The 14,236-nt window shown below is 41.9% G+C and overlaps 1 protein-coding gene and 1 long non-coding RNA gene across 18 annotated transcripts in view; one reads left to right on the top strand and one right to left on the bottom strand.

Moving 5' to 3' along the window:
- The window catches only part of LOC309332595, a 417,968-nt gene that overhangs the window by 261,541 nt on the left and 142,191 nt on the right, over nt 1-14,236 (bottom strand). The window lies entirely within an intron of this gene.
- The window catches only part of NFIB (nuclear factor I B), a 296,978-nt gene that overhangs the window by 204,199 nt on the left and 78,543 nt on the right, over nt 1-14,236 (top strand). For all 17 annotated transcript variants that reach the window (XR_014152063.1, XM_081845173.1, XM_081845180.1 and 14 more), the window contains exon 3: nt 6,647-6,700. Coding sequence is in view for 16 of the 17 variants with exons in the window: in XM_081845173.1 (XP_081701299.1) it covers nt 6,647-6,700 (54 nt within the window). In the remaining variant the exon portion in view is untranslated. The remainder of the gene's footprint in view (nt 1-6,646; nt 6,701-14,236) is intronic.

The following is a 14,236-nucleotide window of genomic DNA, read 5'->3' as shown; positions in this document are numbered from 1 at the left end:
AATCCGTTCTGGAAGTCTTGTTCCAAAACCAAAGCGTTCCAATAGCAAGGCGCGCTTTCCCATAGAAAGTAATGCAAAGTGGTTTAATCCATTCCAGACTTTTAAAAACAACCCCTAAAACAGCAGTTTAACATGAATTTTACTATGTAACGAGACCATTGATCCATAAAATGAAAGCAATAATCAATCAATCAACCAACCAGTAGCTGAACTGGGTTCCACGCAGTCGCAAAAACAAAAGAGTTGCAAAAACAAAAACACAAAATAAATAGCAAAAACAGACAGACCTCAGTGTAACACTCAAAATGGAAGTGTGGCACTCAAAATGGAACGTGTTGTTCACAAACTGGAACACTTACTTCCGGGTTTGCAGTGTTTGGGTTCCAGATTGTTTGAGTACCAAGGCGTTTGAGAACCAAGGTACTACTGCATTAGATTTTTACATTGTTTATTTATTCATAATTATTAACATTATTTGTTCCACTTCTGCCCTTCCTTTCTGTCATCATGGAACCCAAGGCAGCATTCATATGATTCCCACCCAGGTACTAACCGGACCTAGACCTGCTTAGCTTCTGCAAGGCAGTGTCCTTACTTACCTCCAGACTAGATCCTGGAATCTTCTACTCATGGATCTTTGGATCCAGCTCACAGAATTAAGGCGTAATTGTTCAACCAACCCAAGTAACAATAAGCCCTCTAATGATGTAGTGGTTCTATAGCAATTCGCTCTTATGCACAAGTGGGAGAAAGTTTTGGGCATAAGATTTTGCTTTTCTGATCCGGTGCCCAAATAAGAAGATGTATTGCCGTTCTTCTGTGAGTGAAGAGGTCTTCTTGTATGGGAAAGTGCCCTTTTGAATCCAGATTCTTGTTTCCAACAATATGCATGGACTTGTTTTGGATGGAACAATTTGCAATTAAATTCCAGACATTATTTTGGTTCAGCTCCATTTCTCGATTCTATATCTGATAAATTTATGTGCTCTTTGAGTTTCTACCCATTTACTTCCTCTCTCCTAATTAATTCTTTCAGTATGATAGCATTTCAGGTCTCCCTTTCTAAAAAACATTTCACAAATTTGTTATATCCCTGAATAGAAAAGATTGCTTACTTTCCAAGAGGCCATAGATCAGGCCATAGTAGAAACTATGTGATATTTCTCAGATGGGCAAGATTAAACATCAATCACCCATTTTCCTTTGGATTCTAGCAAGTTTTGCAAACAAACTTTATTCTTTCACATCTTACACAGGAGACCTGTGTAAATCTTTCCTTAAGCCCCATGTCAGAGAAGAGATCATCTAATGTTACATGAGATTTGAAGTTTATTTCAGACCCAAGAAAAACATATACATTTCCATAAGTACAGAGTTTTACCAGTTGCAAGAAACCATGGTGAGGGAAGAGTTATCGTGCTTAGATTCTGCTTGCCAGTGTAAGAACAGGTTACTGGACTGAGTGGACCATTCCTACCAGGCTATTTTTATGATCTTAAAGAAACAAAACATATCTTAGTCAAAATGTATCCCATTAAAACCCAGCAACACAACGTAGCACAGACACTATTTTAAAATTAACAAGCAAGGATTAACACTTCAACAAACCCCATAAATGGCGCTCTACACTGAAAAGTTTGCTTTGTGGGCTATGAATTCTAATAAGCTTTTGTAGTTCCATTAATTTCTTTCATGTATATGAAAACTGAATTTACTCCCACTGCTCTGCTTCTCCTTAAGTAGGGCAGTTAAAAAACTAAGCAATGGCTGAGTCAGTTAATTAATTTAAATGAGATTACAAATCAAAAACACATTACATAATGTTGATTTAATTGCCACTTTTATTTACTTAATTAAAAGCACTCTGTAGAAAAGTGAACAGTTTTGACAATGGCTAGCTTGGCAAATGGCATAAGGAGAATAAGCTGCCACAGTGGAAGCTGTTGGTGGAACTGCAGAAGAGATGTGGCCAGAGGTGTTTTAAAACCATTGAGCTTCAAATACACACAAAAAAACCCCAGGGTCACTTTGGTTTTCAGTGAATGGCATAAGATCCAGGTTACTCTTTTGAGGTTGCAGCTCTGAAAAGGGTAGGCAGCAACACAGTGACTTGACACAAGCATGGTTAGATGCTTGGTGGCTTCTGCCAAATGGACGTCCAGCAGGAGGGTTTATGATGGGAGATAAAAATGAGAGAGAGAGAGAGAGAGAGAGAGAGAGAGAGAGAGAGAGAGAGAGAACATCTGGAATCCCTTTTCTAAAGCTCAACCTTGTTTAAATTTAAAATACTTGGAATAAAATAAGTCCTAAGCATGGCTTTTTGCTGGAACTCATTGTTGTTTAGTCGTTTAGTCATGTCCGACTCTTCGTGACCCCATGGATCAGAGCACGCCAGGCCGTCCTGTCTTCCACTGCTTCCCGCAGTTTGGTCAAACTCATGTTTGTAGCTTCAAGAACACTGTCCAACCATCCTGTCCTCTGTCCCCTTCTCCTTATGCCCTCAATCTTTCCCAACATCAGGGTCCCACCAGGGAGTCTTCTCTTCTCATGATGTGGCCAAAGTATTGGAGCCTCAGCTTCAGGATCTGTCCTTCCAGTGAGCACTCAGGGCTCATTTCCTTAAGAATGGATAGGTTTGATCTTCATGCAGTCCATGGGACTCTCAAGAGTCTCCTCCAGCACCATAATTTAAAAGCATCAATTCTTTGGCAATCAGCCTGCTTTATGGTCCAGCTCTCGCTTCCGTACATCGCTACTGGGAAAACCATAGCTATAACTATACAGACCTTTGCTGGAACTCTCCAGAGCTCAATTCTGGCACCTTTCAGGTGGGTGCCATTGTCATTCTAAGAGAACAAGGAAGAAGTTTGTGGTGAGCTCTGGCACTTCTTTCTCTAAAAAAATTGCACTGGTCCTAAGTATTTTGAAGAATCCAATAAGGGAGACAGGTAGCCAGCATATCTCAGTATTTTTGTATGCTAGAGGAAATTCAGTTTTACCTAGGCATTTTCAGTTCTCCCCAAAGGTCTAGTTGAAATGATGTGTCTTCAGACTGTGTCATAAATGACGTTCCTTCTTGGCACTATAAGATCGAATTTTCCCAAAGGATGGTGGCTGGATTTTGGGGCCTGGGAAAATTTGCATGTGATACAACTCACAGCAGTGAGATCGCATTAGGTGTTGCCACCCTGGGAGATGGATGGAAGACACCATCCCAAGCAAGGAAGAGTGGCAAGCCAAACTAATAGAATATGCAGAAATGGCAAAACTTACGGGAAGAATAAGAAATCAAGAAATCACGTAGATTATTTAAAGAATCATTTTAAACAACTAAACACATTGGCAGGATTAATTTGAAATCAAGAGCTAAAAGGTTATTTGGGGGGGGGGAGTAGAACAAAAAAAAGAGTTGTTAAGGTGGTGTTGCAGTTTAATTAAATTTCATTATGTAACCAGAGAAGGAGAAGGAGAGGAGGGTAGTCGAAATTAGGGATGATTATTGTTGTTAAATTGAAAACTGAAGGGGGAAAAAAGGTGTTTCCACCCTGGGTTCCGCTGGAGGAGAGGGTATAAAATTAATAAATAAATCTATGAAGGCAACAGCAATGTTTGGCATACAGTGTGGGCAACTATTACTTTTTGAAACACATTTGTGTAGTGTTGCAGAAGGGTTAGTTTCCACTTGAAACAGAACTGAACAATGGTGAATGGTCTTACTTCTATAAGTACAGACCTGCTGCTGAATAAAAATGATGAGGTTCCTATTTCTGGGTCAGAAATAAAGCAAAGGAGTGTTAATGGAGTTGGATTCTGAGAGCATACCTTTCTGTAAGTTCAGTCTCTGAACTCCATTGCCCCCCCCCCCCCCGCTGGGCTTAAGTGTTGGATGAAAACCCAACTGGGGAAAAGAGCCTGTAATGGCAAAGTGCGGAGAGGTAAGCAATGGGAAGGAACAGGCTCTTTCTCCCTAATCTGTGCATCCTTTTGGTTTTCTCAGTTGGAACACCTTTCCTCTACTTGATATATGATCAAGGGAGTCCCAGGTTTAAGCAGATGGGTCTATAGTCATGTCTAGCTTCAGCCAAGAAGCCAAAAACTTGACATGCTCTGGATCGCACCTGGCTACAAGAAAAAAATTGGCTAATGCATTCACAGACCTTTGACAGACCATGGTGAGCTAATATATAAAAACCTGCTAAAGTCCTATACCAATTCGGATGGCTAGTATAGAGAATTGACATTAAATGTGAATTATTTGGGTTCAGCTTATATATGTAGTTATGTTTAAGTGTAGAAGTGTTTTGAGTAAGGTAACAGATGGAATCTAATGCAGTTGAAATAATCATGAGCACCCATTGCTCCCTGAATTAAGATCCAAAGTGACTTCCTAACTTTAGTATTCATCCTCTCAATTGTATCAAAAGCCACTTTTGAGAACACTCCTTCTGCCCTCCTCCTGATGAAGATCATCCATGTCCAAGACTGATTCAGTCCCATAACCAGACCTGAACTCAGGCTGAAATTGGTCAAGATAATCTGGTAGCATGATTACTTCAGGTGCACTAGCAAAAAATAACCAACCTTGTATGGTAATTTGCAATGATCACATGCAGGGCTGTATCCTTGGATTGTAAAATTTGACACCTTCTATAGTAAATCTGTATCATGAGGCTTGATCCCACATTAAGACATTAAATGTGTTGCCCATGATGAGATTGCAGATAATGTTTAATGCAGCTTTTGACAATTTTCTCAGTTTTGCATTATAATTAGGTCAAATTTAAATACAGATTTCCTTTGTGTTTTTAATTACCTAGCATTTGAGTTGCCTCCTTTTATAACTAAGCAGGTCCCCGCAACATCCTTCTACCTTGGATGAAGTGTGGTTTAACTCATTGTTTAAAGAAAGTACAAAATTGGATGAAAGCTCACTGGTTTGTTGATTTCTAAATTCATACAGTGGAAGGGGAGTTGCACTGGCGTATTTTGGTTACTTTATAAATTTAGTATGTAGTGAGTATGCAGTCTTCATCATGCCTGATATAGTAGTTGGAAATTTGAAATCTATAGTTGATTTATTATACTGGATTCTTGTTATTTATTTATTTATTGCCCTTAAATTTTAATTTGGGCAGGCCAGTCTGTTACTGGGCTGTCTCTAGATATCAGTCAGAAACATATTTTAGTGGAGGGTAACTTTGAGAGATTGTCCTGTCCTTTTCTCAGACTGCCAACAGCTCCCTTTGTCACAGCCACAAGTATCTCTCGGATGGCTGTTGAGAGTGGCAAATACAAGGGGTCATATTTGGCCTGAAGCCTCTAGATAGGCCCAAACTAGATGCAAGGTTTTCCTGAATGGAATTAATATGCATGCTTTTCTTGTGTAAATAGCAGTGTAAGGGAAGACTGGGCAGCCTTGAAGCCATGGGGTGGGAGGTGGGTAAGGAAAGTTGAATTATTTCTCTTCCTGCCATGGTTCTGACAAAATCCATTCTCCAGTGCTGGTGCTTGCCATTCCAGAAACATCTCCACAGTCAGATGCCTGATGCTTATATCCCATTAAATCATAGTTCTTATGCAAACCATAGTTTATTTGAAACCAGAAGTATGCAACTCCTTTGGCGCTTCTCTTTCTCTCTCCTGCTATGTTGTGGACGAAACAAGCTTGACTTCTCAGGTCACCAGAACCTGGACTTGTGATTTGTTTTCTCCAAACAAGCCATGGGTTGTTCTTGGCTTAAGGCTTGGTTTGTTTTGTTTGTTTGGAGGAAACAAACCAGTCGACAGGGTTTGAATGGCACAACAAAACAGATTCTTGCTTGTTTCTCTGCAGTGTGGCAGGAGTGGGCGAGGAGTGCCATAAGAACGTTTGAGCAATGTGCACCACCACACTTCTTAAACCATGGCTCATTTCAAAGTATGGTTTAATATGAGGTGTGAACTGAACCAGTGTGATGTAGCCAGACATGGACTAAGAAGATCCAGGTTCAGATATCTATTCAGCAGTGAAGTTCACTGGGTGACCTTGGGCAAGTCACTATCTCTCAGCTTCGCTTATCTCACAGGGTTGTTGTTGTGAGACTAAAAAAAATGAAAAGAGGGAAGGTGGGATATAAATGTGATAAATAAAATTCTCGTTTCAATATTTGGTTTCTTACACCACAATCCTATGCATATTTCCTCGGAAAGTTACTTTCATTTAGATTAATGGTGCTAGCTTCAAGACCAGCATGTATAGGATTGCAGCCTGAAAATATCTGGAATGTGGAACAATAGTTCTAAACTCTATCAAATGCTGTGGTTTCTTTTCTTCCTCTCTTCTCTTCAACAAAGTTTCTGGGATCTCCTTCTTTCTTTTAATTGGGGAGTTTTCAATAAGAATATTTTCTTTAATGAGATTTGCACCAAAAAACAAAACAAAAAAACCCAACCCAACCCATTGTAAGTGTTTTAAAGATTTGTAGAATGCATATGTGGCTAACTATGCAGAGTTATCACAGAGCATGCCAACAGATGGCTGTTTGCGGAAAGGGGTGTGAATGAGCTCTTTAAAATGCAAATCATACAGATCGTGTTGGTTCAAAGAAAACTAACCCAGGACAAATCAGTAGCAAGTTGCTGATATGTTTCTTCAATTTCTTTTCAGATTCTGGACAATCAGGAAGTCCAAGCCACAATGATCCTGCCAAGAATCCACCAGGTAAAAATGAGTTCTAGGCCGTTTTGCAATTGAACATTGTTTGAGAACAAAGATCGTACTGTTAATGGTTCAGAGTGTATAATTGGTCGGTAACCTATTTTGTTCTGGCAAGTGCAGTTGTGATTAGGGTAAGCTGCAGTTTCAATGAGTTCTTGTGGAGTAGCATATGCCTCAGCCATAGTTTCATCGAGATTCTGGTTCATAGAAGCTTGTTTACTATTGGAAAAGGGGTTTGTTATTTTGGAAAACTTGTATTAAAATCTGCCAATTTTTTTGCCATATGAGAATGAAACATGAGGTAACACTTAAGGTGAATGTTTGTTCCGTCAGTGAAATGATTTATTCTTGCACACAAGGGACTGTTCTCGCACCACAACTGCACTCCCCCTAAATGTGTTTTAGGTGTTCCCCTAACCAGTGCTTTTTTTCTAGAAAAAGAGGTGCTGGAACTCGCCATGAATGCCTCCCTAATTCTCTGAGTGCTGCTGGAACTGAGTTCTGGCTGGAAAGAAAGGCTTGCCCCATACCCTTTGTAGCAGATTGAGAATGGCACAGGGCACAGAGAGGGAGAAAGCCCCATTATGGAAGGGAAAGTTGTTCCACTTGTGCAGTAATTTAGTAGACTACCCCAGATTGCTATTTTCCTGTTTGTGACCAGGACCCTCCAACCTTATTTTGTCCATTATCAACCAAATTTACACACATTCAGTTTTTGTTGAGCAGAATAATCCGAAAGCTCTGAAATTAATATTTTCCTTTCTCCCTTAAAATAAAAGTTTCCAGTCAAACAAGAAGAATAAAGGGGTCAGAACCAGCCTTCGTGTGTTCTTTAGGCAAAATAGCTTTGCTTCTTAAATGCAATTATGGCAGGTTTGAAAACTGCTGTTTTGAACATGTGAAGTAAACATATTCAACACTTTTACAGGGGGTCAGACATTTGTTTTGTCTAGTGTAGTGTAATCTATGGAACTACTGGCAGTGGCTCTCTGAATCTAGATTTACACGCAATCCATTAATTCCTAGTGCTTATGTGCTACTGCACAGTGAGTTTGTTCCTCCGCCCCCTCATACCACAGAACTGAATGAATGTTATTTTTTTTTCTGGGGGTGGGGTGGTTAGGCAGAAGTCTTAATGGCATTTCAAACTATAGCACTTAGTTTGAAATGAACTCAGTTAATTTCACATAAACCACCTACCAAGAACAATAGGTTTGTGCAAAAAAATCAATTTGTAGGCTTCAGAGCATTTTTCCTTTTCCTTTTGGTTTGTAAAGCTGAAGTGTGAACTCCAACAATTTGGAAAGAGAATCGTGTTTGTGTGAGTCTCTTGGTCAGTGCACCTTCTGCCCATGGTTCAGACACTAAAACTTGCAAAACTGGCTAAATTTAAGTTGCTGTCTACTATTTTTTCCACTTTGCATGTACACATTGAAATTACCTTCTTTACCCATGTGTGCAAATGTGACCTCCTGTTATGGAGCTGTTACACAGATATATGCTATTGCTCAAGATGCCTCATCAACGTATAGAAACAGAGGGAAGTATTTAGCTAGTCAGAAGAGGCAAGGCTTAAAGCAGTAGAGAAAAATCTTGTTGATGTTTATCTTGTTCTGAGAGCCAGTGTGGTGTAGTGGTTAAGAGCGGTAGTCTCGTAATCTGGGGAACCGGGTTCGCGTCTCCGCTCCTCCACATGCAGCTGCTGGGTGACCTTGGGCCAGTTACACTTCTTTGAAGTCTCTCAGCCCCACTCACCTCACAGAGTGTTTGTTGTGGGGGAGGAAGGGAAAGGAGAATGTTAGCCGCTTTGAGACTCCTTAAAGGGAGTGAAAGGCAGGATATCAAATCCAAACTCTTCTTCTACTCTTCTTCTACAAAGAGAACCAAAGAATCTTGTGGCATCTTAGAGACTAACAGTTTCACCTTATACACTCATACCTTGGTTCTTGTATTTATTCTGTTCCGGGAGTCCTTTTGACTCCTGAAATGGTTCGAAAACCAAGGCATGGCTTCTGATTGGCTGCAGGAGCTTCCTGCAGCCAATCAGAAGCCGCAGAAGCCCTGTCAGATGTTCGGCTTAAAAAAAAATATTGCAAACTGGAACACTCACTTCCGGTTTTGCAACGTTCAGGAGCCAATTTGTTCAACAACTAAGGCATTTGACTACAAGTACCACTCACTGTACAGTATGGCCCCATCTTATGTGGGAGTTACGTTTAGGGGATGACACGTGACCCCCTTGGAGCCACTTCTGTGTGACCATACATAACCCTCCAGCTCTTTTCATGCCAGGTAACTCAAGTGGACCCATCTTGAAAAGACCCCTTTACCTTTGGAGGCAAGGTCCTCTTAGTGTGCTGGTTTTGGGATGCTCTCATGAGATCTCATGGGGCTGCCTTGAGTTCCCGCAAGATCTCGTGTGCGTATCCGTAGCCTTCCAGAGCTGGCATGCTGAGAGGTCCTTGTGTGGCAAGCAAGGCAGAGGCCTTAAAATCTCTCTTGGATAGACTTTGGGGCTGTTCTGAAGACCATCTTAAGGGCTTAAAGCAGTAACCTTTGCAGTTAGATTTTTAAATGGGACAAGGCAGGAGGGAGAGTTTGGTGCCAATGTTGTTGGTGGAAGATGGCATAATTAGGAAATGTGTGATGAGCTTTCAGAGATTGGGTGTGTGAGAAAGATGGCAGTGGGAGCTTGGACCCAAGTATTTTAGTGATTGGGTATGGAGCATGGGTAGGCAAACTAAGGCCCGGGGGCCAGATCTGGCCCAATCGCCTTCTAAATCTGGCCCGCAGGTGGTCTGGGAGTCAGTGTGTTTTTACATGAGTAGAATGTGTGTTTTTATTTAAAATGCATCTCTGGGTTATTTGTGGGGCATAGGAATTTGTTCATCCCCCCCCAAAAAAATATAGTCCTGCCCCCCACAAGGTCTGAGGGATAGTGGACTGGCCCCCTGCTGAAAAGGTTTGCTGACCCCTGCTATGGAGAAATGGTGGCATCAGCAGTTTGGGGCTGGAGTTACACTGATGGTTTTTGGATGTTGGTAGGTAGTGAGTAAGGGGCTTCTGTTTTGGTGATGCGATTGGGAAAGATGATGGAGGGAGAACTGAGTTGGTAATTTTTCTGGTCATGTTCATGATATTGTGCTTTTTATACACTATTTAAGAAAAAGCAACTCTTTCCATGTTGCCTCAGTTTTCCAAAGCTGTCTGGTTGCTGTGAACTCACTAATCAGAATAAGCAACAACATTCTCTCAAAGAGGTGAAGGAACTATAGTTTAAAGATGTACAAGCTGTATCTGTTCACTTGTATGCTGATGCATTTCTAAAGATGGTCTGGGACGAAAACCAATCCAGCACATATTTTTGGTGTTCACTGCTGTTGTTTTCATCTGCAAATGGTGCATAATGGATGCTCACCGCTTCCCTGGGGGGCATCTGTTGCGGACCCTCGCTCTCCACCGCTAGCTAGACCCGTGTGGTCACCGGCCGATGGGGAATTCCCCTCGGCCATCATGACCACCAGGGCATTACCTCCCTGCCTGTAAGCCAGGTTCAAATGGGCCAGTCAGGGCCCGGGCCTTGAGGGAGACCCTCAGCTGGGCATTGCCCACATTGTGTTTCCTTTGCATTGAAAAGAATGGTGTGGAATAACAATGTAATGAGTTACATAAAATGACATAAAATTGTTCTCAGCTGCTACCGAGGGCAGAACCTGTTTTCCCACTTTGTCAGGCTGTTCAGGTTTGCCATTTAAAAAATGAGTGAGCCATTAGAATTTTTGTAAGGAGCATTTGCAAAGTTCCAGAAGAGAAAGCACAAATCTTGAGTTGTGCTTAGGAGGATAGAAAACACCTTGCCTTGAGAGAGTTCTCCAGATTGGATACACTCCAGAATAGGGATGCCAATTCATTCAAAGCTTCTGCAGGGTGGAGCTTGTAAGCTCTTCAAAGGCCCTACTGGAGATTAAGATCAGCTGTACTGATGGTCACTCCCCCACTGGTCTGCTCCTATCCTAATGGTTCAAGAGCCAGCTAGTTGTAGGGCAGGTATTTGACCTTAAAAGGAGCCTCTCTGATAGTGTGATCATCTTGGTCCAGCAGAAGATGCTGACATTGTTCTAGTGCTGCCACCATGACTTGGTTGTCCACCTGGTAAGAAAAGAGGAACAGCTGTTGCCTGAATGGGTAGCAACAGCCTCTGATAGGTGTTGAGGGCAGAGGTGTCTGAGAGTCTCTCTTCATTGGCATTTACATCTCATGGACATCTTCTTCCTTGTCCACCACCACCAAACAATCAGGAGATGCCGCGAATATTCTGCTTTCCTATTCCTACTGGCATTTAAAAACGAGAGAGTGCTCAACTGTAGTCACTTTAAATTTCTCTAAATAAATTTCAGCAATGGTTGTCTGTCTCATGAGGGGAAGGTTATAAGGGAAGAATGGAATTGGGATAGCAGCCTGTTGACAAGCAGGGCTAGAATTCAGTTCTTCAGGAAAAGCACCAGCAAGAGCCACTTCATATTGAGATCAGTTTTGTTTTTTTGTACCACACTTAAAACATGAGTCTGTAGTTTGGTGAGCATCTGAGGTGGAGCAGGCAAACAGTGGATAGTTAACAAACCACCCTGAATTCGCACATAATGGCAAGCCATCTGTAGAACAAGTCTAGTTACATAAGCCAAAACCAAACCGTGGCTTATGATCATGGTTAGTTGGAAATAAACAAAGCATGGCTTAGCTATTGGGCTGGGTCGCACAAGGTAGAACAAAGCATGGTTAAGCTAAACAAAACATGGCTCAACACTGTGCACATACCAGGCCATAATTTCCTTGTGGGGGCATGGGTTTCCTTATTATTTATTGCTTAAGACAGGGAAATACAAAGAAGGAATGCATGAATGTGAAACACCATGTGGCCACTGGTCTGACAGGCCACAGAGATTATTAGATGAAAGTTTTGGATTCCCCTCCACCTCCCTCCATCTCTGATGGTAGGCAGGCAACCTCGTCTCCCAGCAGGACCACTTCTGTGCCATGCTTTGATCTGCATTCTGATTATGAAGGAGCCAGTATGTTGGCAGAAAAAATTTGCTTGAGTTTTGGATGCCATCACCTTCTCAAGGGCTTTGCCAAGGGGGGGGGGGAGAGCCTGGAAACTGTGTAGTTGTTGGCAAGGCTGCTGGCACTGAAAGTTGGTTTCTCTATGTTTGGCTAGACTTCTGCATTCTTTAGGATGTCTGGTAATTTGCCTTCTTAACTAAGGAGGGGAGGGCAGCTGACTTTGCCAAACAAAAGAACATTAGGTACAACTGCTAAAATTTTCTTGTAATGTATTCCCGAAATTACCCAGTATTGTATTGGTAATACCAATATAGCACTGAGAAAGTATAGCAGACAGTGGGTGTGATTGTAATACTTTTATGGTAGAGTACTCCCCACTGCTTTTCATCTGTTGTTATTGAATTGAATGACGTTTATTCCTCAAAAGTTTATTTGCAAGTCCCCCCTCCTTTTAATCATTTGTTGAAGTTTCACACAATAGGAACTGTCTGAGTTTGTTACTTAGGTGGTCCTTGTCTTTAGCACTAATACTTCTTCAGTATTAGGCGATTAGGGCTGGGTGATATCTGGCTTTCAACATCGTGATATATCACCAGCTAAACATTGCAATATACTGATATATCGCAATGTCTGAAATAAGGATGGAACTTTGTGGTTTTTCCTGCATCGTGATTTTTGCATAGAGCACACACAAATCACAATATCAAATCTTCAGAGGCTCTTCTCCTTCGTGTGCCTCCTCCTTGAGAGGTCCAGAGGGTGGCAACACGAGAACGGGGCCTTCTCTGCAGTGGCTCCCCATCTGTGGAATGCTCTCCCCAGGGAAGTTCACCTGGCGCTTTCATTATACACCTTTAGGCACCAGGCAAAAATGTTCCTTTTTAACCAGGCGTTTGGTTGACCGGATCGGCATCCTATACCCTTTTAAAATGTGACTCCTTTGGGGGGGGGGTTGCTATTGAGTTATTGCTCTTATTTTCATTTTATATACATATTGTGATATTTTCTGTAAACCGCTCTGAGACTTCAGGGTATAGGCTGGTACATGAATTCAATAAATAAATAAATATTCCCAGGTCAAAAATTATTAAACCGATATCACAATATGGACTTCAAACCGGTTTTAGATGGCATATCCATATATCGCCATGCAATAGATCTAAGACAGAGGTTTACAACCTTTGGGGTCCATGCCCCCCAACCAACTACATTCTTTCTGCGGTACCCTTTCTAGGCTCAGGAGCCCAGTTATGTCCCCCCTTGCTTGTAGAGCTGGCAGCTTCTCATGCTTTCTCAAACACCCTCCCTTATGGGGTGTTCCCTCAGCATCCTAACTTCTTCCCTCTCCTCAGGAGTGCTCTGGGTAGCCACAGCTTCTGCCCCTGGTCTCTAACCTCCCCCCAACCCCTGCCCCAAAGAAAGGTGCCTCCTCTCACTGCCCTCTTAGGCCAGCCCCCCCAGCCAGCCCCAGAGGCACCATTCCCCTGGGAAGCTTGTAGTCAGGGCTGCTGCAACAAACAGCTCTGCAAGCCTTTGGGAGGCAGAGACATGAGAGGGCATCAGAGGAAAGAGGGATGGAGGCCAGTGTTGCCCGTGGCACCCCTGACCATCATTCAAGTCACCCTGGTTGAAAACCACTGGACTAAGATGTTTTAAGTCTGGACCTTGGTGACTGATGCTCAGTAATGTCTGAAAACGTCGATTTTGAGATGCTATGTAAATGCTGAACATGTGGTTGTTATCTTTTTCTTTAAAATAAATAAATAAATACTGAGGTTCTGTACCTTTTCAAAAACACCATGAGAATAACCTTTCTTGGCTTGCAGTTAATAAAGAAAAAAAGAACAAAAGAACTCTAAACTACTTTTCTTTATCCTGGAAATCAGCACCAAGGACAAGCAGAAGGCCAATTTCCCATCAAGTAAAGAGGTGCCATATAGCATTGGCGGGGGTGGGGTGGGGTTAGGAACAATCAGCACTGCTTAGGAACAATACTTGCTGCAAAATCCTTCTCTTTAGAAGCACTCCTGCTCTCTCTCTCTCTCTACCCCCCCACTCGCCCCTTCCTTCCTTCCTTCCTTCCTTCCTTCCTTCCTTCCTTCCTTTCTTTCTTTCTTTCTTTCTTTCTTTCTTTCTTTCTTTCTTTCTTTCTTGTAATTTCTAGGTTCTGAGCAACCATGTTTCCACGCTGGGATAATAATAATAATAATAATAATAATAATAATAATAATAATAATAATATATTATTTATACCCCACCCATATGGCTGGGTCCCCCCAGCCACTCTGGGCGGCTTCCAACAAAACACTAAAATACAATAGCCTATTAAACATTAAAAGCTTCCCTAAACAGGGCTGCATTTAATAATAATAAATTAATTAATAAACTTTATTTATACTCAGCCCTCCCCGGCCATGACCAGGCTAGGGGGGCTAACACCAGGTATAAAACCAATTGATTAAAACACAACTTAAAATG

Source organism: Podarcis erhardii (genome assembly GCF_964252035.2).
Source record: "Podarcis erhardii genome assembly, chromosome: 17".
Taxonomy (NCBI): Eukaryota; Metazoa; Chordata; class Lepidosauria; order Squamata; family Lacertidae; genus Podarcis; species Podarcis erhardii.
This window is presented reverse-complemented; position numbering and strand designations above follow the sequence as displayed.